General features: G+C 34.4%; 1 protein-coding gene across 1 annotated transcript in view; it reads right to left on the bottom strand.

Moving 5' to 3' along the window:
- Positions 1-3,257: 3,257 nt before the first annotated feature.
- The window catches only part of LOC145688466 (uncharacterized), a 76,250-nt gene continuing 52,357 nt past the window's right edge, over positions 3,258-27,150 (bottom strand). Inside the window, exons 2-3 of the mRNA XM_081762735.1 lie at positions 26,519-26,785; positions 3,258-9,510 (exon numbers count right to left, since the gene is read on the bottom strand). Of these exons, the coding sequence (XP_081618861.1) occupies positions 9,091-9,510; positions 26,519-26,785 (687 nt within the window). The 3' untranslated portion in view covers positions 3,258-9,090. The remainder of the gene's footprint in view (positions 9,511-26,518; positions 26,786-27,150) is intronic.

Genomic DNA, 27,150 nt, shown 5'->3' with positions numbered 1-27,150 from the left:
CTTAACTGCCACATATATTAAATATTAAGAGCCTAATTATGTTTAGATACTACTATTTATTTATCGAGAAATCCGAGTATCAAATTACACAGACTATTTTCACGGTAGTTATGGTTATTATTAATTTGTAGAACCTCCAGTGTGTTTTTATATATGCTTAGAACTTTATACTATATTAAATATATTTTATAGCTGTTTCCATATCAATTTACAAACCCCGTCTCCTTTAGCCTAGCCGGCATAACCATGGGACGTAAAACTCAAATGCTTTCTTTCTTTTTTTTTTTTTACAGACCATGAGAATTTACATTCAAGCATGTCATTTTTTCAACTCGTTATGATCTATCGATTGACTTATCTTTAGAGACAATATTATAATAAACGAAGATTAATGTTTTAAGATGTAACCATAATTTAGGACTATATCTCATTAACCATATTGTGTACTATCCTCTGTCAGTGTTACAACGAAAAGCATGATTAATGTGAACAGTTTCATCTTAATAGGTGGCGCGGTAATCGTACTGTTTAGGCTTTTTTGTAAATAATTCGTTTCTCTCGACTTCCTCGAAAACTATGGATTTAACTCATCATACATGTACAGTCCGCAGCAAAAAAACCTGCAACATGAGCATGTAAGTTTATTGTGAAACGACGTAGTCTTTTGCTCCAAAATAAGTGTGCAGGGGAGCACGACGAGGTTTCTCCTGGCGTGATTCGTGCCACTTAGACGTTATGGTGATTCTCTGGGCTGTTAGGTATAGTTTCACAATAAACTTACATGCTCATGTTGCAGGTTTTTTGCTGCGGACTGTACAAACATGAGACACATACCAATCAATAGATCTCATTAAGCTCAGTAAAATTATCTGGGTAAGTATGAAAACTCATGCGTAGTTTTCGAGAATATCAGGAAAAAATTTGTAAAGCTAAAAATTGGTATTATACGAGAACCGCACTACCTAAGGTGAAACTTATACTGAAATGTACTATTAGCAAGGGCTTCATTATGTCACTAACAAGATGGTAGTATATAATACGCTTAATGAGAGCCCAAGTTTTTCATTTACTCTTAAACAAGGTTAGCTGGTTTAAACCAAGGTGGTTTTAATAAAAAAAGTAAATAAATAAAATAAAAAAATAAAATCTTGATGAACACACATTTGTGGGTTATCACCTTTCACTTCCGTATATTCGTATTATATTGAGACCTAAATTCCCCAACTATTACTCAAAGAGATTATACTACAAAAGCAACTTTGGTTTTTGTAAGTTTATGAATGTTCCTTTTGTGATTTGTTTATAGTTTGTTATTATTGTTATGCAATTGCAATCAAAGAAAATTCTAAATATTGTTTCGTTATAATAGTGTTTACTATTAATAAAATACATCGAAATGCCGTCTTTTTTTGGAAATGGGGGGTCATACAAGCCCCACGAGAGGCATTTATTGAAATCAGAAGTATCTATTTATGTATAAATGGGTCAGAGCAAAAGTGGACTCAAATAATTCGTATCTTTATTCACTTTTCTCATGATATGCAAATTAAGTCGCTGTATTTCTTTAACTTGGACTAATGAAAGTCGTAGTGGACTAACTTGTACTAAATTAGTTCTTCTGTACTCCGTAGTATTTTGAAATTGTCCATATGTAATTCTGTATAATGGTTTCACTTTGCAACTGTTTATCTTTTTGTCCTTCTGAAATGACTCTTGACAATTATAGTAACAAGTATATAAAGGTCAGTACAACGTATTTTTATCAGAAGTCCTTCGTGAGTGAGTCGGCAGACATATCGCATTTGTGGCCAATTAATCCTGGTTTCGAGTTCAAATGGAGGACAATTTCTTTCGGATGTAAGCCGAGAAGCGATTTGAATTCCGCTTTAAGCTTATGTGACCCCTTTCAGCATAACCCGGTTGTTGCATAATAACACCACGGCGAAACAAACTTTTTTTTCTGTTCATATGTGATATAAATAGAGCAAATTATTTAAACAAAAAAAAAAAAAAAAGTTTAAACAAAAAAACGTGTTTTTTGTTGTTTTTTTTTTAAATAAAAACCATGGTTTTTCCCAACCCTGCTCTTAAACTTGATTTTCTGTTTAACTAGAATAATGTCCAAGATTGATACGTATAGGAGTCGACGGATGATGCTGAACAAAATGCCATGTTTAAAAGTCAATTCTCACGCATAGTTTTCGTGAAAACTTATTTTTATAGACCCAAAAAGTATGTCGTTCGTTGCTAATATTAATTGGGAGTTCTTATTCTGCTACAAAATATTTGTGTGTGTGTGACTATGTTAAAAAAAAAAAAAAGACTGCTAACATAGATTGTTTCTACTATTGCATGTTTTCTAATGGCACACTCCTAACAATGATACAGATTCTCCGAACAGTTATGCACATAATACTTGGAATTTTTCCATTGTTGTTGGTTGTGAATTGAAGAGGTTAGAGGATGAAGGCGATATGTAACAAATTGTGCATTTTGAGAAAATTGAGGTCAAAGTTTTATGCTTACATTTATTAGTGGTTCACTATACATATTACAAATTTCTTTCGCTTCATCCAGACAAGTAATCACTTATATGAGGTGTTGTGCAGCAAGAAAAACATTATACATTCACAAACCGCCAGAACTCAGTTTCGAGGAATGTAATATGTATGACCCACTCATCCTCTCAAATCCTTGATGTCGGAGGCTGTATATGGAAGTTTGATAAATAAGTAGACAACTAAGCAGTTTTTGCACAATATTTTTTTTTTTTATTTAAATTTACATATATATATAAATGTGTTGTATCAATTATATGAATACATTTAGTGATTCATACAGCACGTTAATAAAAGAAAGCACCGTTTATACCAAATTTTAAATATTTTAGAGAATATATTCCAGAACATTGACGAATACTACACAAATTTTTATAATCCGTCCTCGTTAATATTTTTATATATGAATATATATATATTTATACCTGGTCCACTTTATCACTGACGGATGATTCCAGTGTAGTCTTCTAGAAGAAATGGAGGCACCTCATCTACTGTGTCCCGCAAATGGAATTCGATTTTACAAGGAAAGTTCCTTATGTGCAGTCTTTCAAGATACTTAACTCAGTGGCGGAGCTATAGACCCAGACCCACAATTGAAGGAAAGGAGTTTGTAGAGAAGCCTCGCGCGAAGGAAAGTGGGGGCATAATATTGAAATTTGTGGGAGCACAATTCTAGCTCGACCACCACTGTATTAACGTACGCCACTATACCAGAAACACGAAGCTAACACTATTAAGAAAGTTAATGATAGCCCATAGGTTTGAACACGTCAGCATATTACATACAAGTATAAATTCAATTCAGTGTGTATATTATTATACTCATAATACTGAACCGTATTATCACAGAATTAGCACGCAATGTAACATGGAAATAAATACAATTATTTACGTATAAATTACACATATGTACTACAATTACATACACTGAACGTGTTTTTTTTCTTTAAAAAATCTTTTAACAGACAGTATGTTATATCAAATATTATTGTCGTATTTGTGTGGCGTTATTCTTGGTTTTTATATATATACAAAATTTACATTTGATTGTTTTAGTCTTAATACAAATGAATATCCTAATTATGATTTTAAAAACTAATTTATCACAAAAATTGAATATTGAATTTAGTACATTTAATATTCAATTAAAAAAAAAATTAAACCGTATGTGCCAGTATATATTAGGAAGCTTACACAAGCTGTTTTATTTATACTGGTTCAGAATTAAATGTGATGCCTGCACATGAAAAATAATAATAATAATAATCTAAATTTTATTTGTTTAAAAATTACTCAGTTGGTTTTTTAATAGGTATGTCAACACCAAAGATGTTCATCCCCGTCACGAATATGTAGATTGAGTTCTTGGCAGTGTAAAATACCATAATAAAACACTGAAAACTCATCCAAATAATCGAGCTAGGACATTGTTCCGTATTAGTTTACACCATCGCAAATTTTGCGCTTTGGAATTGTCTGTCTCCGCATATCTTTTTACATTTATTACCAAAAGTTTTTAACCCATATTTTGCGTTGTGGCCTTCAGAATTTGTGGAATAAAGATTACATTTTTCAGAACGGTTATTTAATAAATGCAAAATTCGCACATATTCAACAATTTATGACTGAACAAGTTATTGGCGATTTAGGGCAGACATTTAGTATTTAGTGTATGTCCCATGTTGATCATTTTATACCACAGTTATAACAGAAACTGTTACAGAATTTCAAGTTACTAGAATGGCCAACTAAGTGGCTTATTGACTTTGTCGTGAAATATTACTCATTTCTCCTAATATGTTCTACGTTCTTTTCAGTAACTTTTGCTACAGTGATAGAAATTGGTATAAAAGCACTAGGTTTTCCGTCTATCAAAAATAACTGTGTGAATAGTAGGTAGTGTTCATAGTGTATTATCCAAGTAGTAGATACGAGTAATAGAGAAAAACTAAACATCATAATTTTCTTCTATTTTCGGTCACAAAAGTAGTAAAATTATATCAAACAGAATGCTTGTAATATTTTGGTGGAAACTGGTATAAATGCACGTGTTGTGCTTACACGAGAAACTAAACAAAGCTTTATTGGAACTTCCACTGTTCTTATTTATTTCAAAGTCTCTTAGGCATTGTTGCGACGTGGGTTTGTAGCTATCGCCTTGAAACTGATCATTCTTTCTGTATCGCTCTTTATAGCTCCGTTATAGTCTAAAATTGTTAGAGCCGTTGCTATAAATCGCCCTGCAACAGAGGTTTTCTTTAAGGTTTAAGTTTGGATTACATGCTGGCCCAATTAGAACCTCAATGTCTTTCTCACGAAATCACCCTGGTTCGCGCAAACACATGAAACGCATTATGATATGGAAGAATTATGTTATTACCACAATTTTTTTTGTACATTTTAATCAGTTCTGTTTCTAGCATCTTCGTATACATACAGAACTCATTCTAGTGCTGTCCATGAAATGTTTGACTTTTGTGGAAAATGTTATTCATATCATAATAGTACATATACCGATGTTTCTGCTCATTCTTCCTTGCTTCTCTGTCATGAAGTCGTGCCAATAATACTGAAATCCACGTAGTCCATCCAAATAGAACTACTTCGATTCCTAAATATTTATTTCCTTCTGAAGTTCACGACATATGTTTTTTTCGTTCGCAAATTCTAATCTAGTCTTTTTATGCGGGGGACTTTGAGGCGGTTTGCGAAGTTAGTTGTTGAAAACAAAACTTTTGTCTAGTGATAAAATTTCCCTGACATGTCGAGAAGTTACAGCTACATGTTGGGAAGAAAACATCCCTATTTTCTGCATTGCGTAATAGTAATCGATTACCCTACTCGAGACCTTTTCTTATCTTCCATATATTCTGCTCTTTCATACTTGTTCCTATCCTAAATAATTAATTGCAACATAAACGATTTAATTTTCTTACAACTTGACGGCCATTTCTTTGTAAACGTTGATTCTTGTTTTTTCTTCACTTGATAACCTTGTCCCAGGAGGCATCGTCACAAAATACGATACGCATACGCGAAGTTCATGCACATATCTTTTCAGTGACCTGTAGTGTTCTGCGTATGTACCACTGTTAAGCGTAACTGGCGAATACAGTCTTACAGTGCTGCTCATTGTCTGCTTTTACACCAATTTTCACCTTAATTTTTCTTTGAAGATTCTTTACAAAGAACACGAAACGATCATTTTCATATGATGTTTCAGTACCTTACATCTTGTAAAATGTACTATACAGGCAGTGTTGAGAATTTTTTGTAATAAATGCACATGCCTTTATACCTGTTTTTAACACTAATATTACGTAGTGGGTGCAATCAAGATTTGACAGAATGTTCAAATTCTCAGATGGTCAAGTCATAGTAAGTTACTGCACCCTTTCTCTCATTATTGCAGAAGACAACACTTAGATACCTGACAACTTGGTAGAAATGATACAAGTGTCAGAGACATATTTTATTGTAGACACTGTCTAGAATGTGTTCTTGTGCATGACCAGAAGTTCGATTAGTATATTTTACTAAAGAGGTAAATCAAACCTGATACTTAGATGAATCTGAAGTAAAATTAGGGTGACCAGACTTACAAGGTCTAAAAACGGGACACTTGGCAAACTGGCATAATATATATGTCCTCCTAGCAGTGCCGTGGAAAATGAGCGCCCGGGGTGAGTGTATACGACGGCGCTCCCCTACATATGAGTAAGGTCGATAGACCAGCCGCGAAGCGCCACCATAGTTGGCGCGAAGCTTAAGAAAATTTTCAAAAATAAACCCAGCTTTTCCTTGATTTTGAGCACTTTTTATTACTTCCGTTCTTCCATTTTATATATGTGCTTATGCATTTTCCTAACATGAGTAACATAATAGGATCACTTTCTAAAGCAGGAAGATTTAAGTACATACTAGTTTGTACTGATATGTTGACAAAACTAGTTAAATTAATACCTTTATGTGAGACCACAAGTAAGTCCCGTGCTAATGTATTTATCAAAAAATTACATACCATACACATATTACCTTCTTTTGTTTTTTCCTCCCGAATTTTGCGCCCCCTGCTCCACGGCACGGCACTGCTTCCTAGGTATAGTAATTGTTATGTCGTTATTTATACCGGTGAGGAAAAAGTCTGTAGCTTTTCAAAATAATCCGTTTTTATTTATGTAAACTTACTCCGATTTTAATTTTTATATTATTTTTTAACAACAGGATCCAGGATTAGAGGCATTGTCTCTTAAATTCATATTTTTTGATGACTGAATTTCTTGTAGAAGGGAAATTTTGTTGAGAACATAATTCCATACAAGAAATTACAATATTCTATGCAAGTATAAGCCAAAAACTGGACTTTTTATATATATATAAAGAAAACGGAACACAGGACGACTTTCTGAAAAAAAGGGGATAATTCCCTTAAAAACGGGACGTCTGGTCTCCCTAAAGTTAAATGAGGTCTAGATAAATATTATATATAGTATGCATATTAGGAAAGCATTCTTGTAGTGCTACATAGAAACACACAGATACAGAGTGAATATTATATATACATACAGATCAACATGTTCTTTTGTGTTCAAGTCTGTTACTGTAAATAATGAAAAGTTGGTTTATATAGTGTTTTCAAATTGAGCATAGTTATTGAACATTTCATTTTTGGAAATAAAATTTCTGTCATGAATTTAATGTCTGTTCAAAACAATTTATTGAAAGACCACACTTGAGTCATGCGGTAAATAAACAATGAAATTATTTTAGGGTTATAAGCAGGATCGCGGGGACTCTGTTAATTTGGGGATACAAAGAAGATTTCAAGAGTGTACCTCTTCATCAAATTTTTAAGGACTACAATGCATATCAGAAACCACTACGTTCTAGCGCTTTTTGATATATGTGTGTATCCTCGTATCACATTGGCGTTTAGCAGGATTCACTTTAGTTACAATTTTCCAATAACGTAATAACCTGACATTTCCGTGTGTTGTGTAATGGGAAAGAAATAAAAGTATTGCATATTACACTTAAGAGAACAAAGGTAATGCAGATTTTTCGGAGTTGATATATAATGATACGCATGCGCAATTACACTTAAAGTGAAGACTATATTTAAAAAAAAAAAAAAAAATTCGTTTATTACTTTTCATTATAATTTTGTGCCGATAACAAAACATCTGACCTTAAAAGTGAATAAGGAGTTGTAGAAAGAATTGTGCGTCTGTTATATTATCAAAAATACAGTTTTATCTAAAGATATCGTACTGTACCTAGGTATATAATGAATAAAGAGAAATAATCAATTATTTTTGATAAAAAGAAAAAATATTGTTGAAAATATCCAAGAATTTTGTGTGAACATGATAAATCAACTAACTTAACTTAGAATTTTCTTCATATTTCATGAATAAACTTGACAAATACATTTGAATAATATAACAACATAAAATAAATACCTTAAATTGTCAAAAATAACATCTGCTTCTATACATTAGGATGCTGTTAATTTGGTTATTGTGCGGCTGGGCTTCAAAATTTGTTTTCCTATAACTTACGTTAATTTTTTTAATTCTATCTTATCGAATAGGTGCTATGGTCTTGGTGATTTTTTCTGGGAAATATGCTTCATAGTGTATACAGAAACGCTCTACCTGGGTAGAGTTATTTTCAAGACAAGAGCTCACGGAAAATTGGGGACCACAATCCTCAAATATACCTCTGGAAGCACGTAGTTTAATTTAGTCGCACGTCTATGATCATGTGAACTTGCGTGAATAACATTGACTATTATTCGAGGTATGGCGTTAAAAGCTACCAATATTCTTAATGATGCTCTTTCTAGCTTTGGATCTACGTATGTATAGATGTAACTTAAATAATACTTATAATACAATCTGCTCAAATCAAATATTAATCTGTGTTAAAGTTTTGGCAATGATATATTGCAGAAACTAACACAGATAAGTGCTTTGAGTAGATTTTATTATCATTTAAGCCATACGAATATTTGTACAAAGGAAATTCAACTTTTGAAGCCGAGCGTATTGTGCGCCAAGGCCCCGTTCTTCTTTTGATTGAAAACAAATCGTAACAACCTGAAGTGAAAACAGATTGAACACTGTTTTGAACGCTAAGTTGTGAGTATGAACACCTTGTTGTGAACACACTTGACACAGATTGGACATATTGCGATGCATTTTCCTCAAAACATTTAGTTAAAAGGTAATCTTCACTGACGTAAAGAAAGCAGCTGGTTACTATTTAGTCGTTTTGCACTACCTGTTATGTTACTGTGATAATAATTCAACCTAAGAGCACTGTCTTGTATTCCCATTTTTAAAATTCACTAGTACAGTACCCACTAAATGAAATATCTCACGCACATTATTCACTTAACTTAGTGAATCACCCAATTATTATTCAGGTAATGCAGTATTTAAATATATTTCTACACAAATGATTCTGCAAGTACCGTCAACGAATAATTCATTCTACCACTACGCCCAAGAGGATACATGTCATGTCATCTGTGAATATCCGCAGGAGGTCTATATTCAGAGGAAATAGAAGAAAACCGGTATGTGTCCACATAGCTTCCGGTGTAACTCCATGGATCTATCTTCTCATAGTATGAACCCGATGTATAATTTGGAGGTGGACTTTCTAGGGCCACAACTGATTCGTAACTTGGGGGTAGATCGTCTGTCAAAGAGTTAGTGAGGGATAAGTCTGGCGGACGGTAGATGTCCAATGTTTGAAGAGGCCTTCGTGTTGTATTTTGGTACTGTAGATAAGGGTTGTTAGGTGTAAAAATTGGAGGAGGTTGTTGATGTTGAGTTCTATTATTTCCGTACGGATGCGGCAGGCCTGGTGCTCCTGGGTTACGTTGGAAGTAGTTAAGTCTTGCTAGCGTCGCCTGATTGCACACTGAACCAATGGGAACCTGCAAATATATATTGAAACGATTATAGTATGGTTAATTTTTTAAAGTAATGAATATTTACTGATAATTTCATTAAGATCGTTAAAACTTACATTCTATTAGGTACTATTTAATATCTCGTTAAGAGAATTAGCCTGTTATCAACGTCGCCAAAATTTTAACTGGAAAGCTAATAAATAAAAACTGGAAGTCAAATAAATAAATAAATAAATAAAAACATCAGGAAGACTAGACGCAGGTTGGAAGATAGTACTAAGAAGCAGAAACACGAATACAAAGTAGAAACTGGATTCAGTTAGCTAAGCACAGAAGTCAGTGGGGAACTTCTGTGAAGGTGGCATTGAATCTTCGGATTCTATAAGCCATAGAGTGAGAGTAACTATAAGGTAGTTCACTATATATATGATGTACTGATCTGAGCAGGGTTCCCACCGTCCTTGAAAATTCAGCGAATTTGAAGTGTGGATTTTTATATCTCAGAACCCATTTCTCTTTTCTGCCTTATCTATCTATTTGGTAGAGGATATTTTATAAATATATTACTTTGTTTTGCAAGTCACTATATATTAGGGTGTATCGAGAAAAAAAAAAAAAACTTTTTTTCTAAATCTTAAGGTGGGTAGTGCGGTAAAGTGGCCATTTGTTACCAAAAGGACGTCTGATTTTTTTCAGATTTTGGGAGGTCGTTTAGGTGGTGCTATTGATGGGCAGTGGGAATATTCCCGGTGGGAAGGAAAATAAAAAATGGGAATATTCCCGGGTTTTTTCCCTGGCATATAAATTCCCGGGAAGGAATTTATTTCCATTTCTTTAATTTATTTTCCACATTATAAGAACCATGTGTCTAATTACTGTATTTTCATTTATTATTATTTACTTATAGGTTTTAAATAATTTGGAGATTAAAAAGATAAAATTCTTTGACAATACTTTATATAACTAATAATATGATATTTTAAGTTCAATTTCCATTTGCACTAGAAAGTAGCATAGTACTAATTTACAAATGATGAGAAGGAGCCAGTTTGTAAAGTAATGTAGCAATTAAGTAGAAATAGAGATGAAGTACTATCAATGCACCCCGAACCACCGTTAGTAATAGACGTCGGTCTGTCTCCTGTCTGACTCGAATTTCTGAAGAGGTCCTCGGACTTCTCTTACATGTGATTTAACGCATGAAATTTCGAGAAACAGGTAGGAGAAAAGGTCATGTGTGGCAATGTTACGTGCTAAATTATAAAACTTGCTAAATTATAAAACAGTATCTTGCAAATATTGTGAACATAAATATGTATGCGTAAATGTGTCTTCTAAGACATGGTGAAACATGTGAGACATAAGACATGGTGAGACATATATAAAAAAACAAACGAAGATATTAACAAATAGGTATGTTCTTATATTCTTGAACATTATCTAGGACTTGACTTTATTATCTTTAATTGTATCGAGTATTTATCTTTTTCGAGTTACATTTTAGTGCCTATTTTTTAAATTTTAAGTGCCTATTTGCCTGCCTATTTTCCAGGTTTTTAATGCCTAAACATCCGGTCTCTACTTATTATACATTTTAAAATAACCCAGAGCTCACTACGAGGAGGTGGATGGACTGTGAGGTTCACCCACCCATTCACTCGCAAGTTATTTGGCAAACATGATTTTAACAGGGGGTATTCCAAAAAATTTTTCTAGCTTTCTCCTTGGACTTTATAGTCACTTTTTGTTCGAAATGTCGGAAAATGTCCTCTAGATTCCAATTTTCCTTTGATGTAGCCGTCACGTGCACTGGCAACGGGGGAAGCAGCCTCTGTAATGATTTTCACAAGTCGTTCCACTCCTTAGGTGTGGCAATGAAAGTCTTGAATTTCCACTCTAGTAGGTGATACATCTACTTCTTTGTAATATTATTGGTCAATGAAGATTCGTGAAGGGAGCATGAAGTCCAATCATACAGATCATAGTCTGCATTAAAATCGATGGTTGGTAAAACAGAAGTGCGAAGTCTTTTACCTTTTTTTTTTCAATCTTCTTGCTTTCTTAATTCCTTGCCGACCAAGCTTTCTTATGTTTGAGGTGTGGGAGAAATCGGAACAAGTGGATCATATTCAAGAATTGTCATGCTCCGTCAGTTACCGATGATTCCTCCTTGATCATAAACCACGACAATGCGTACTTCTTCTTATGCATCTAATAAGTGAATATGTACATCAGCGTTAAAAAAAAAAAAAAATAAAAACTGTTCTGAATGGGGTAGAGGGCAATTTCTACAATATTTTAATTTTAGTTTTGTATTCATAAAAAGAATTCCCTTATGATTTATATGAATTTGGTGAATTCATTGTTTCGGAGTATTATTTAGGGGCGATTGTGTGAAAGTTCACTTAATTCCAGTGAAATCAAACTTGCATCAACAACTATCTTGAAAACCATTCGTATATACTTTCAAATATTTTCAATATACCTTATTCTTTCCGTGCAAAGAATAGACTCCCGAAATATCCTACGTAGGCTTTAATTATCTCTTATCCCTCTCGTCTAGGGTTGCCATACGTCCCGGTTTTCAATGAAAGAATTAACTGTCCCGAAAAACGCTGTCGGGACGCCTGTTTGTCCCGGTGTTCATTCTTCAGATTAAAAAAATCAACCTGAAAAAACTCATCTAAAAGCGGAAGATTTATAGATTTGTGTAGCTAATTAATTTTACTAAACAAACAACAAGGAGCTTGAAAACCACATCCGTTCTTTCGTCCTATGGCTTGTTTAGCTTTCAGAGGAGAGAGAAAGAGAGAGAGAGAAAAGGATTTGAAAAATATTCAAGAGGGGTCATATGTTATGGCAATAATTTCTTGAATATCACTTTCAATGGAAAAGAACGTTTTTTCCAGATGACAGGCTTTAACTACTAGTTATTTTACACTTCAATCTGTAGCGCAGAACTGCTTCATTGTTGAAATTTTAACCCTAGGAACACCAAGGGTGGCCCCTGAAGCTCACGCCTCTTGGTTTTTAATGTAATTCAAATCACCTTGGTGTTCCTAGGGTTTTAAACAATGATGGCACTGCTCTCAGTTGCTGCATGTTAACCGCATTAAAACTCTCTCTTTTGATCTGTCTGCCGTGTTCTGACGAACAATTTTAAAAACAAGCGTTTTACCAATCCAGGGGGTGTAGAGTGAAGTCAAATTTTCAGATTATAATTCCGTAACAGCTTAGTCTAGCATAAGAAGTGGCAGTTTAAACACAGAAAGGCAGTGGTGCTATTCTGCAAGGAATTCATATTCAAATTTGTGTCTTACGTATTAAATTGAAACAATTCAAAGTTCTTTGCTTTTACAACAATGCAAACGAGCGGGAAAAGTAGAGGTGTTTTCACAAATTTGTTTGGTTTCTTTCTTTCACGTTTGAAGAGGTTATGTGTGTGTGTGTGTGTGTGTTTATGTCTGGGGATAACAAACGATTTGCGAACTCGAAATATTTTAACAACCGGTTCTAGCGAACCGACTGAATAGCACCACTGCATAAAGGTATATCTCTTGTTTAATTTTGATACTGGATTTTTCTTGTGCTGTACTTTTGGATAACCTACTTAAGTCTTTAAAAAGATTTGCTTTTTGTTTATAGTTCTGAATTTACCGTAAATGTATTTTTTCCTGCTAAATTTGTATTTCTTTCAGGATAGTGTTTCTAACTCAGGTGATGACGCGACAAAGAAAAAAGTAACTCTTCAATCATAAATGGGAGAGTGTGTCGTAATTCGCGCAATACGTAGAACCTGTTAAAGAGGACAAATTGGAGTTCGGAAGAAGGGACGCCAGACAGATCTTCTTATGTTACCTTTTAACATTCTTTATACATCCCTTGTAGTACCTCGTTTGTGTTAAGTATGTGTGTAGAATGAACTGGAAAATTAGCCTGAGATTAGCGTCCCGGTTTTTCGTTTACTAAATCTGGCAACCCTACCCCCTCAAAAAAAAAAAAAAAAAAACTATTGGAAATTATAGTTAAAAATTCATCTCTATAAAACAGTATAAATAAATTAAATGAATTGGCACAATTGAACATTTCTCGGAAATTTTTATGTTTCGAACCTTCTTAAAAATATTGTCCAAGGACATAATTGTAACACCGTGCAATATTAATTTACATATAGTTTTATCATCACAAAATTAAAGGCCAAAACGTTATAAACAAAATAAATAATATTGCATTGCCATTTTATACATAGTATAATGGTCGTTGGTAGTGTTACAAACAAAACAATATATATATATATATATATATATATATATATATATATATCACGTTATGCGTAATAAACTTTGCAACAAGTACACGCGGCAATAGAGATTTCTAAGTATAGCAGTGTTATTATTACTTGGAAAGTTTGCTTTTGACAATATGCACTGAACACCAATCGAGATTTCATTGCGTGATACGTTAGACTAATAACTATAAAACCAAGGGAGTAATATTTTCCAGATGAAGGCGCGAACATTAAAATTTACCTTCATATGCCTCAATAATGAAAGTGCATAGAGATAGACAATTATCTAATATTAAAATGGCGAAAGTGTCGTTTAATGTGTACTCTCTACATATTCTAAAGCAACATAGGCGTGTGTATGTGTATAAAAATATTTTCATGCGTATCTAATTATTATGTATATTATAATAAAAAGAAAGAGAGAAAATACATCTTTCAGAATGTTACGCTATCTTCATACTTGAGAAAATTAGAGTGTGATAGAGACCTACAGATACTTCTGAATGCTATTAAATTACATACATTATCTCATGTAACGCATCTTGTACTGTACGACTGATTATAACCGTTAGAAAAAAGAATTGCTGTTATTTCAATTAAGCAAATGCCACGTAATTACTGGCGACTTTCAGAATCGAGAGACGTTACCAGAAATTTCTCTTGGGGTATCTCCGATAGAAGCAATTCTAAGCTAAATAATTATCACTTGGTTGCAAATATAATTATTGATTCGTTTCAAAACAACAGCCCTATGTGTATGCAACCCAAAGGTTCATCGCTGCAGAAACAAAACCTTTCTTATTAGATCGTATCTGTCCCAAGTAAATTCAGCCTGGATTGTTATTCTTCCACCTTCTTGGCTACCCAAAGGTCTCTTTCTAATAGGAGTTGATGTATCGCATGCATTGCTCATGTGCCGTGTCTCTTCGTTCTTACACGTTTCAACTTTATTATCTGTAGTACCTTAAGGTATCCTGAAATTCAGTGTTGTAAACCCTTATATATTCACCCGTTTGTTCATGTCTTCTCGCGCCAGATATTTTTTCTAATTCCAAAATCTGTCTGTACTTTCCACACAGCATACAACTCAATTTTATCACAGGCCAATGGTCCCAGCATGACTACCACTCCAGCGTGTTATTTAAATACAAAGGGACTCGTGTTGTGGTTAACACAGGCCCGTACTTTACCGGTCTAACACTGCTGGTGTTGAGTGATATGAAAAAAACAAGCGGCGGTGTTAAAGAACTAGGAGAATGAACGAACAAAAGCAGAAATAGGAACAACTACGTTCTTCTTTCAATATATACCCTGTGTTGTTAGTTACACCCCAGCTCGCATGCTGAATGCAAGCCATTGATGTACCAACACTCATAACTGTATTATTCGTCAGCGATCAGCAAAATCCACTGAAGCTGTATACAGGATGGAAGGGAACAAGACCGCAAAACTTCGGGAGGTGATTCTAGAGCTAAAAACAACGAAAAAAAATCAAATAAACATAGGTCCAACGCAGCGCCGTTTTTAAGCAGCAACCTTGCGACATTTCGCCGGCCTCCTCCTAAATGCAATATCTGCCTAACAAATAGAGATATTGACGTCGGGTTAAAAGGATGTAAAGAAAGTCATACCCCATCAAAATTATGATGCAAACAGAAAGGAGCAGAGCGAACTGCACAAGGGACTCCCCAAAGGGAGAAGGGGATTCCCAAAATGAGATGCAGTAGGGAACGTGAAAATAAATATGTACAAGCGTAAAATGACCTGGTTATCTTTAGCGTACGTACTGAATGATTGATTGGAACATACAACATGCAAATGGGGATTTTTCCACTGCAGCGTCGCACAGTGGTCGGAAACTTGAAAAAAACGGACAAAATAGTTTATTCTGAAACAATGAAAGTTAACGGACGTCTCTCTATCGTTCTATACGTAATTATCTTTTCTAAATCGATTTCAACCCCTGCTGCAATACGCGCAGTTTTATATACAGGATGGTCCAAAAGTGTGGGAACCCCTCGCACAAATGTCAAATACTGCAAAATATAACCAAAGAAACAACGTAGGACAGTAATAAAGGAGAGGAGAAATTGGGGAGAACACAGAATAATGAAAGCCGCCATCTTGAAAGTCACCATCAAGAATCATACATACAGTTTATAAATTGAAAATATAACATGTTGACGCCTTATGTAAATTGGACATCGCTAGCCAGTACAAAGTTATGACAGGTGTTAATATGCATCCAAGAAACGATTACAACTTCAATGTGCTCTCCCTCTAATTGTATGTGCCGTTAATAAAAAGACGGTGTAAAACAAATGTGTGTTTGGCCTTAAGATACAAATTAAAATTCGCTGTTTTGTACTCACACCATCTTCGAAGAAATATTAATACTTACTGGAATGTAATTTAGTTCAAGATTACGTTGTTTCGGTAAGATTAAAAGACTCTGTATAGAATCTTCTTATATACTACTGCACTGACGTCAGTAGTATATAATGTGTGTAATATACAGCATCCGCATCTCCATATGACTGATAGTTTATCACTGCAATATGTATTATTCTTTCACTACAATTTTGATTCAGGAACGAAGGGCAATCCAAATTACGTATAAGACAATATGCCTTTTCCCTTTGTAAGGCTCAAATAGCGGATCTCAATTGCGACCACAACAACATTACTCATTACGCATTTCCAGTTAGATGGGGCTGAGTCCTTCGGCTGTAGCTACTTCCAATGCTCAATCTTTGTACTACTCATGATCAACTCAATGAACCTTATTTTGCAGATAAGCAAGGATAAGGTTAGACTGCAGAGCTACTAACATCAGCGTATATGTAACTTTTCGGTAACACTAACAAATCTATCATATAAATGATAGGACAATGGGTACAAATAAAACTCCACTAAACACACAGTATTTGAGTTCAATGTAGTGTCCAACAAGTTTCATCGACCTCAGAAATAGGGATGCGGACGAGTCGAGGCATATCTCGACTCGAATTCGAGTCGAGTCACACTTTGTAAAATTCGAGACGAGTTGAGACAAACGTTTTTCTCGACTTGAATTTTAGAGTTGAGACTGCTCGTAAAAATCTTGACTCGACTCGAATGGGTCGAAAATCTTTCTATAATTTTAAATATTATTTTGAAGAAAGTATTCACTAAGAAACAGTCTTGAAACCATTCCAGCATTTATTACTTTAGCAGGTTCTGAACGCATAAACTTAATAGTTAATCTTTCGAGATCAAGATTTAATTTTCAGCTCAATTCAGTTAATTAAAACTAATAATTAATGTTGTGATATTTGATTGTACCTCAAATATAATAATAATAATATAATTGATTATCTAGTTTATATAAAACTATTATCCGTAGCCTATATCTAGTTTGTATAAAACTATTGCGATAAAGTGAACTTCATAAATTCTCTGAATGAGATGGGAGGATGCGAATCCGTCGTGTTCCGATGGAACAGCTCCTTGACACCTGTACTGTGGGACGAAGACAAGCTGGCGGCGGCTTAATTATGCTCTGGGGAACATTCACGTAAGCATCCATGTGTCTAGTGGAGCACCATGACGGCTGAGGCGTATCGCACACTGCTTGCATACTACGTACACCCCTTCATGACGACCATGTTTCCATGTAGTAGCGTTTTTCGACAAGATAATGCATCATGTCACAAGACCAGAAGTTTAATGAAGTGGTTCGAGGAACACAGGGACGAGATCCAAGTGATGTGCTGGGCCCCCAACTCGCCGGATCTGAACCCAATCGAACACATCTGAGATGTGGTTGAACGTGACGTCAGAGCGCATCACCCCTCTCCCCAGAATTTACGGAAATTAGGTGACCTGTGTGTGTACATGTGCTACCAACTGTCTCCAGCGACCTACCAAGGATCATTGCGTCCATGCCAAGACGCGTCGCCGTTGTTATCCGTGCAAAAAGGTGAACATACTGACAATTAGGTAGGTAGTCATAATGTTCTGACTGATATGTGCGTATAATTTCACTCGTATACATTGTCTCGACTCGAATTTCGAGACGTCTCGTCTCGAATTCGAGTTGAGTCGAGATAGAAACTGTCGAATCGAGCTACGAGTCGAGACAGAGACATATTTTTGAGTCGAGACAAATTCTCTCGAGACGAGTCGAGACAGGCTTAAATCTCAACCCACTTGACTCGTGCGCATCCCTACTCAGAAACGATATAAATAGTTAAAACATATCATATTGTTTGGTTCATATTTTACTGAGTTTTCGGCTCTTTTATTTGTACATGTTTACATGCATTTTATGAACAGCGAAAATATTCCTATGTCCTGAAACTCCGGGTTTGGAAGCAGGAGAGATACTTACAATCAAATATCAATAACGATTTCATAGGCGGCGAAGTTGACAAAGTCGATTTTTGACCGCTTTTTTCCAGTTTCCGACCACTGTGCATCGGAGAGCACTGTAATACGACAGAATACACCACGAACGATGTGGTTTGTTGGATCGATAGTACCACTCGCAACTATTGTTTCGACAGCGTCCAAAACAGAAAAATGGCAGAATCGGAAGAGGGCGTTTGTTGATTATTGCGCTACCAATAAGACAAAATGACGAGAAGGAAAGTGAAAATGTACAGATCATGACAAAAAGACTTCATGATCTTCAGACTTCGGAGATACGACTACAATCTCCCTAACAAATGTAGGCATTGCTCCCCGACGCTGCAGTGGGGAATCCCCATTTGCACGCTCTAATCGATTATTCAGTACCTACGCTAAACAACCAGGTCATTTTACTTTTGTACATATTATTCACTTTCACGTCCCCCACTGCATCTCATGTGGTGAATCCCCTTTTCCCTTTGGGGAGTCCCCTTGTACAGCGCTCTGCTCCTTTTTGTTTGCATCATAATTTTGGTGGGGTATGACTTTCTTTACATCCTTTTAACCCGACGTCAATATCTCTATTTGTTCGGCAGATATTGCACTTAGAAGAAGGACGCCGGCGAAACGTCACGACTGCTGCTTGGAAACGGCGCCGCGTTGGACCTATGTTTATTTGAACTTTTTTCGTTATTCTTAGCTGTAGAATCACCTCCCGAGCTTTCCGTTCTTGTTTCCTTCCACTCTGTATAAATCAGAAGTGGTTAAAATTAGTCATTTTCAGTTTCAACGTTTATAACCACATAACAAAGACAGCAATAAATAGGGAAAAGTATTTTTTGCTTTATTTTTTCAACGATTCACCGTCTTAAGACAACATACCCACAACACTACCAAAACCGGAAGTGGTTCAATTTACTATTATTTACTGTTTCAATACTGACTTCCGTAGAGGAAAAATGGTAAAATATATCAAGAAGCGGCTTTTTGCAAATAATTCAGTGTCCCATGAATAGGTTCTGTCTCCTCCTTTAGCCCACTATTGACACTGCCGGTGTTGAATATTCAAACCGGAAGTATTTGATACAAACAACTTTTGGTTTTAATGTTTATCACCACAGAACAGAAACAGTAAGGGATAGCAAATAATAGCTTTGTGATATGGATTCAGCATTTGAGGAAAGGGTTCTATCTTTGATCTTATTACTCTCTTGCAACCCGTACTCATATCTGCAGTACTACAAGTTTGAGTGTTGAATTCGCATAGTTTGAAAGTCTTGATTTCACACTGTAAAAAGATACTAATTTTTTTATTATTATTATTATTATTATTATTATTATTATTATTATTATTATTATTATTATTATTATTATTATTATTATTATTATTATTATTATTATTATTATTTAAATGTAATAACTTGATAAAATCATTGAAGAACAGTATGTTAAAATGTACACATTTATCTTTCAATCCCTATTTAGATGTTTTCCTCTGTAAATCACAATAAGTTAATATGCTTTCGATATCAACTAGGGTTCGATTCCCGGCGGGAGCTCATGTGGTTCGGATTTCACGTTAATCAGTAGGTCCACGTCTCATATAGCCTCGCTGCTGAACGGGACGTTAAACTCAACTCGATATCAACTAGAAAATAAAATCCTCACATTTTGCGAGCACACTAGTTGAAATAAGAACTCCTGTAATTTAGTGAGAGTGATATTTACTCGGAGTCAGGACCGGATTAACTCATCTGGAGGCCCGGAGCTAGAAAAAAATTGGCCCCTGCTGACTTCGCCTAAAACATTTCTGTGAAAGTTCAGGAGGAAAATTAAGGGAATGTGTTTCATATTTTTGGTCATATTTTATTTTATGATGATGATTGTATCTTGCATGGTTCCTTTTAGACAGCCCGTTGAGAGTTTGACCAGATAGTCCACCTGAAGGCCCGGGGATACAGCCCCCTAAGCCCCTCCCTTAATCCAGCCCTGCTCGAAGTACTCCTGTTTTGTGTTAGTATTTCTCTTTCCACCAATTCTTGAATTATAGTTCGTTTCCATGTGCTATCATTTCGTTTACTCTGAAATTTATTTATTTATTTATTTTTAAGCTATACGTGTGATTCGGTCTGCCCTTTAGGCAGTTACAGGAGATTGCATGCTTTACCGGTCTTACGAGTTCGTCATTTTACAATATTTATATTGAAGAAAAATTAAAAATGAATGTTTGAATTTTATAACAACCTAGTAATCACAAAATACCGGTACCTGACACAAAATAATCAATATTTTTGAGTTACTGTTTATCATCACGCAATAAATATCGTCGCCAATTTTTTACCTCCGTAATCGTAATAATTGTAAAAACTCGCCGAATTTAAGTTAATAATATTTGCTTGATGGAAGAAAATCTAATTTATCAACAGCAAATCACAAAGTAACAGCTGAGCACAATTACAGAATGTATGAAATTTTGTTTTCTGTCTACGGTATGCTAAAAGCTGGGAAAGGTTAAAATAACAAAGCTCATTCCTTACATTTGGTAGTTACGAGCGATTGCAGTCTGGCAGAATTAGTAGAGGAGCAGAGGGGCACTTCTAGAGTCTACTTACGTTAAAAGCCTCGTAGTTTAAACACAGGCATCTGTCGCATGCATTTTATTCTCTCTCTCTCTCATGTACTAAGTTGTAAGGGAGACTGAAAAATCGATACGATACTCGAATCCTTTCTTTTATGGTTTTCCCCCTGTTGAGTCACCGAGAAGAGGAGAGACACGCACCCACTCAAATAGACATACTCTGTCTCCCTTGCTTTGTTTTCCCTGATTTCTTCCTTTAGTTCTCGTTCCACTCGCACATCATTTATCTCGAACGCTAACAGCGATAACAGCGAGAAGAATACCACTTTCACCTGATCTTTCTCCAAGATAGCTATTCTATAATTGAATGTTGTGACAAGTTAGTGCAAACGCAAAGGTACTTGGAAATCACGTCTCAAAAGCAAAATGTTATCTCTAAAACAAGAAATTCAGTTAAAGAAAGAAAGAAAGAATGAGAGAGAGTAAGAGAAAAGAAATTTAAAAGATTTTATTATTCGTGAATTGCTCCACACCAGAGTTGAAGATAACGAGTAACTATGCATTCAAACTCGAAACCATGATTCAAGAGTACGTATTTTATTGCTTCTTCAAAGTAGCGTTGTTTTTAGTTAACCATCTTTTCTAAGAGGCAAAATTTTTAAGTTTCTATTTGCACTCAAATTAATAAAATTCCCTAATACTGAGTGTTTTATTTCTTTAATGATTGGGTTTTGAATTGTGTCAGTTTGTAAACTGAAAAGGTACATTATATCCTACTTCAAAATGCCAACGACCTAATTTTAATATACGGTAGGGTTAAGATGTTTATTAGCGAATTTCGAAAGATTTTCCTTTTTTTCTTTTAGAAAAGAAAGAATATTCCTTTAAGTTCGAAAGCCCTGATCTTAAAATAATAATAATAATAATAATAATAATAATAATAATAATAATAATAATAATAATAATAATAATAATAAACGTTTATTTACTGCTAAAACCGCAAGAAATCAACATATAGCACACGTTTTCATTTATTTTAATGAGATTCATGATACTCTTTGAGAAATACTGCTCAAACTGAATGTATAAATACCTGAAATAGTAGCATAGATCTAATTAAGTTAATTAAAATGTTTTCATTGACTTCTTAAAAGACGTGGGTGTGACGCATCCAAATGATCACCCTGTCCTCAGGTACTGTACCTTCGACTGAGGTGAAGCAAATGTGAACTGCCCCTTATAATAAATTTAACACATAACAGTATCACAAATGTAATTTCGGTTCGGAGCCGATGCTGTGTTCCTGATAATCCAGCTCTCTTGGAAGCGAGATAGTGTGGTGAGGAATGTCCTGTATTTAACAGTTATGGCGTCATAAACTGTACCTCTGATTTCTGATGTTTAAAAAACACATGGAACTCTATTTGCGAATTTAATAGCATTTTGTGAATATCAGAAACCTTAGGTTGCGAAGTTCGGATATTCTGTATTAGCATTACATTATTCACTAAAATCAGAAAAAGCTATGAAGTGTAGTAAAAACTTATAAATTTCAATCAAACAAAACATCCAATTCTTTTGCTATTTGTGTCAAAATTTAATATACCAAAGACTGTGATGACTTAGTGGTAAAACGCCCACTTCTAGTGCATGCGGTCTCTGATTCGATCCCAGGTTCCGAAAAGCGGACTTCTTTGTGAATAAAAATCGTGTGCGTGTGTTTTCTCCCGAGTTCTCCCATTTTCTTCATCCACCACTCTCATTACCACCATCTCCCGTAGCTTTGGAGCATAATCATGGGACGTTAAACTAAAAAATGCTCTAAGTAATGATAATATGTGTAGAAACCTGTACTTTCCTAAGCAAACCAAAGAACAGTTTCAATATTTATATTCAAGTATCGTTAGTAAGTTTAATGTAAAGCCAATGAACTCTAAATACAAAGCGTAATTATTATATCAATATATTTTGTAATTGAAACTTCTTTACAATTAATAAAGCAATAGCTAATCGTGCTGTTGCAATAATAATATTACGTGTTCATATGCAGCTTAACTGTTAGTGATCATGTGTGCATGACAAAGTGCTATTCCTGATTAACAGCTGTCCTTCATATACTGTATTATTAATTACCAAACATAATCAATGTATGCTAGCTATAAGAAATCATTATAATTAATTTGATATTTGCATTAGATAAGGCTTCAGAAGGTGTAAGGCTGCTCAAATTATTTCAATTAATGCTTTTAATTGTTTAAAATTCCTTGGCATGCCCACATTTTTCTGTATGTTGATATTTTAAAACACCTTTCATTTTACACCTATTTTTGTTTTACCACAATAGTTATCGGAATATAAAACATAAACCTTGTAATATCTCAGAGCAATGTTTACAATCTGGAAATTTATTGCGTGGCACAAGTATAATATATGTATTGCTTCACATAAGGTATACTCTGTGAAGTAAGTTTTTGTCCAAGCTGGATGTAAAGAAAGTGGTGCCAACTTGCTTCACTTAGCTAGAAGCAACATTTTCCAGTCTTTACTGTCTTATTTTAACGTAATAGATAGCAACTATTTTCACAAAACTGTTCAATTTCCACTTCATTGTTCCTAAATAAACACTTTTCATACATGTTCGGCTCAAACAAGCTGATTCATTTATAACTGCGCTGACCATTCCTAGGATTTTGATTTGACATGTTTAATTCCATTAATGTACTTATTCCTTGAGTGAGAGAGAGAGTATAGAACACAATCCAAATTTTATAATTCTGCAATTAGAGGGGTAAATAACTATACTAATAAACTTTTTTTTCTGACGTCTTTCTTCTGAGTGTAAGTCAAATGTTTCGTGGTGTAGACCTATATATTTCATTATTTTTTTCATTAATAAATATTATTTTCATTTGAGAATTTCTCAAGTTAATTGATCCAGGCTTTTAGCGGGAGCCAATCCCCATCAGTGTACTAGAAATCAAAGTAATAAGACGTAAAATTACATACATAAATAAATTAAAAACCATAGTGGCTTAGTGATAGAGTGCCTACCACCTCTAGTGCATGGGGCCCCTCTTTAAATCCCATTTCCCACCAAATGGGCTTTGTGGTGGACAAACTCTGTATGTATGGGTTTTATCGGGCTTTTCCCGTTTTCTCCCGTTTCTCGTTTTCTATTTTGAACAAATTCATTACTGCTTCTTTATGGTGAAGTGCATAACGTTTTTGGCTTTGAAACAGGTGCTCCAGGTTCTATTCTCGGTAGATATTTGTGTTGGGTAATTAGAATCCTACGTTAAACTGTAATTCTAGGCTGTTATGGCTACTCGCAGAATGGTACAAGGGAGACCAATTGCAACGTGCACAAATAATTGTTGTTTTATAAGAAATATTATGTACATGCGTGTATCAAAAGGTTTGTGTACTCGCGACTGCACTTGTGTATCAGTGTTTTGCCCTCTTAGAAAAAATAATTTTGTGGACGCCCTTGGGCTCAGTGCCAAAAAAGAAACGTTAAATTTCAATCAACAAAATTTTGTGGGCGTTTCTGGGTTATTTCAAAGAAGAAACGTTAAATTTCAACCAATAAAGTTGTGTGGGCGTCCCTGGGCTCAGTGTCAAAAAAGAAACATCAAATTTCAATCATCAAAATTTTGTAGGTGTCGAGCTCAGTGCCAAAAGAGAAACGTTAAATTGTTATTTTATAATTTTGTATGTATGTGCTTTAATTTATTGGATACACCCAATATATTAAACTTTATTCTTTCTTTAAATAAAATAAATATCAATCAACAAAATTTTGTAGGCGTCCCTGAGCTCAGTGCCAAAAAAGAGACGTTAAATTTCAATCAACAAAATTTTGTGGACGTTTCTGGGCTCAGTGCCAAAAAAGGAAATGTTAAATTTTAACCAGCAAAATTTTGTGGGCATTTCTGGGCTCAGTGCTAAAAAGAAACGTTAAACTTCAATCAACAAATAAACTTTAGAGGAAAATCTTTTTCAAAAACACTTTTATATGATGATTCTTAATGATTTAACATGAACGTTTAAAGTCTGCGTGATTAAAACAGAATAACAACGTCTAGCGTAACAATAAAAATAAATAAATATATTAATTTTGGAATGTGATTATCCTTGTTTGTTTGCAAGTTTATCTCAAGAATTTTGTTCGAACCAGAAGCGTATAACAAATGGTTTATCAAATAAGTGTCCTCATTTCAGAGCTAATTATAGAATAGGACAGATTATTTTATTATGCTTTAGTTTACATCAGTCAGTCAGGCATTCAAATCCTCCTTGCAAAGTTAAAGTGAGTTTATAAGACCTGGAAATGCCTTTTAATTCTGATCAGTAATTTCTAAGAATATTAGCATAAATTGTTTGTGTAATGGTTTGGCAACAGTGCTTATTATATACCTATAAAACTCAAACAAAGGTCATTCATTTAACTGTTCAGCGTTATGTAATCTGATTATGTTTCTGATAATAATTTATTACATGCGAAACGCAAATTCGCTGAAGCATATCAAATACCGTATATTCAACCTAATCTTAATATTAGAAAAAAAAATAGTAATCAAATAATTTGTTTCGATTGACTTTCTTTCCGTTATGAAGTGGCTTCTATAGGTAATTATTTCTTGGAAGATACAGACAAACAATATTTGACACAATTTCTAACTAAAAATGCTCATTTTTGGTATTAAGAATTTGTGTTTATTAAATTAATTATCTATTTCTTTACTCCTTCCCGGATGCAATAATTCTATATTTCCTTAATTTCTCAATTAGCAGGCGAAAATTCTCGGGGTCATAATAATAGTGTTGAGGCATATAATACGAAATGGCATGAAACAAAATCTTCCAGGTCTCGAAATAGTAATTTCTGAGCTGTAAGAGATGGATAATAAATGCAAGCAGTGGCGGTTCTTAAGAGGAGTCACATAGGCATAATTTACTATTTTATTGGTACAAGTTAAGGGAAAGAAATTTACCGAATGTTCTAATTCTCCTATAAAAGAATTAGGTAAGTTTTCTTCTTTCACCTTGTAACAGTAACAATAAAATAATGAGTTTTGCCTGTGTGAATCTTCTCAGGAGTTACCAGTGAATGCAAATGAATTATCATGAACAACTTGTAGAATGAGAAAATATATAGGATACAAAATTCAAAGATTTGATGTTTTCGGCACAAATTCAGATAGCTTAGGACCGAACCAGAGACCCTTCGCACCAGAAGTGAGCACTTTTACCACTGAGTGACCCAGCTTCTCCTTCCCAGGCAATACAACTATGCCTACGATTCTATATCATATATGCTTTATACTTAGAAACTGATATGCACATCTTGTTACTGTATTACTATTACAAATAGAATATTCAAGTAACATATTCTTTGAATATCCGTTATTTCAATAATTTTCGTGACAAATGTTCGAATAACGCAAGGAAAGTTTATTGAGTGTACTGTATTTATATTCTTTATGAAGTAAACATGTGAATTTGTAAAATAATGTTCGGATTGGCATACAAACATTACTGTATGTTGACTTTACATTTGCTTATTGTTTTTTGTATGTATAAATTTGGACCTATAGGCTCTCAGCGCCTTAAATATGGACAAATCTCGGTATTCATGGAGGCCGTTTATTCTTCCACTTCGCCCATTGTCTAATCATGCTTATTTTTTTTAACCGAAATAATAATAATTCACTGAATAGCTATATGAGTTTATTTCGTTAAAAAATATTATCATCATTTTTCCCACTTCTTACCTGTACAGGTTGTCCAATAGGCGCTTGATATGTGAAACTTCTTGATTTCCTGTTGAAACACGCGCTCACTCTGTATGTGCAGTAGAAGAAGGCAAGTAAAAAGGCAAACATGAGCCCTATCACAAGGCAAATCATCTTCCAATATTGGGCATCGTACCATGATGTTCTCAACAATAACATGGCCAGCACCACTAAGCATCCAACCGACGCCATAATCACCAGATAGTCAAGAGTATTGAGAGAGCATTGGCTCTCCCGTGTAGGCATCTGCAAATAGAAAACATTAATTTTAACAAGACTCAACAAAGTGTAATGTGGAGTTTACAATACACATATAAGATAACAAAAATAAATATTATTTAGCAGAATTCCATTTGCATAAAACTAATTGCACTCTTTTGCGACACTGGCTCAATTAGGATTATAATATGACTGACAAAAAAAAAAAAAAAAAAAAAAAAAAGATATTTTTAGAGTTCACAAAAATGCTTATATTATCCGATAAATCTGTTAATGGCATAGCAGGAAATACCAGCGTTATTTGAGATACTTTAAGGGGCAAGATTCTTTACCTATTCACCAAGCAAATTTCACGTTTTATTAGTACGGTATATTGCAATTGCCATAGTATT

This window comes from Thermobia domestica, chromosome 1 (assembly GCF_964235325.1).
Source record: "Thermobia domestica chromosome 1, izTheDome1.hap1.1, whole genome shotgun sequence".
NCBI lineage: Eukaryota > Metazoa > Arthropoda > Insecta > Zygentoma > Lepismatidae > Thermobia > Thermobia domestica.
The sequence above is the reverse complement of the archived record's forward strand: the minus strand, read 5'-3'. Positions and strand labels throughout refer to the sequence as shown.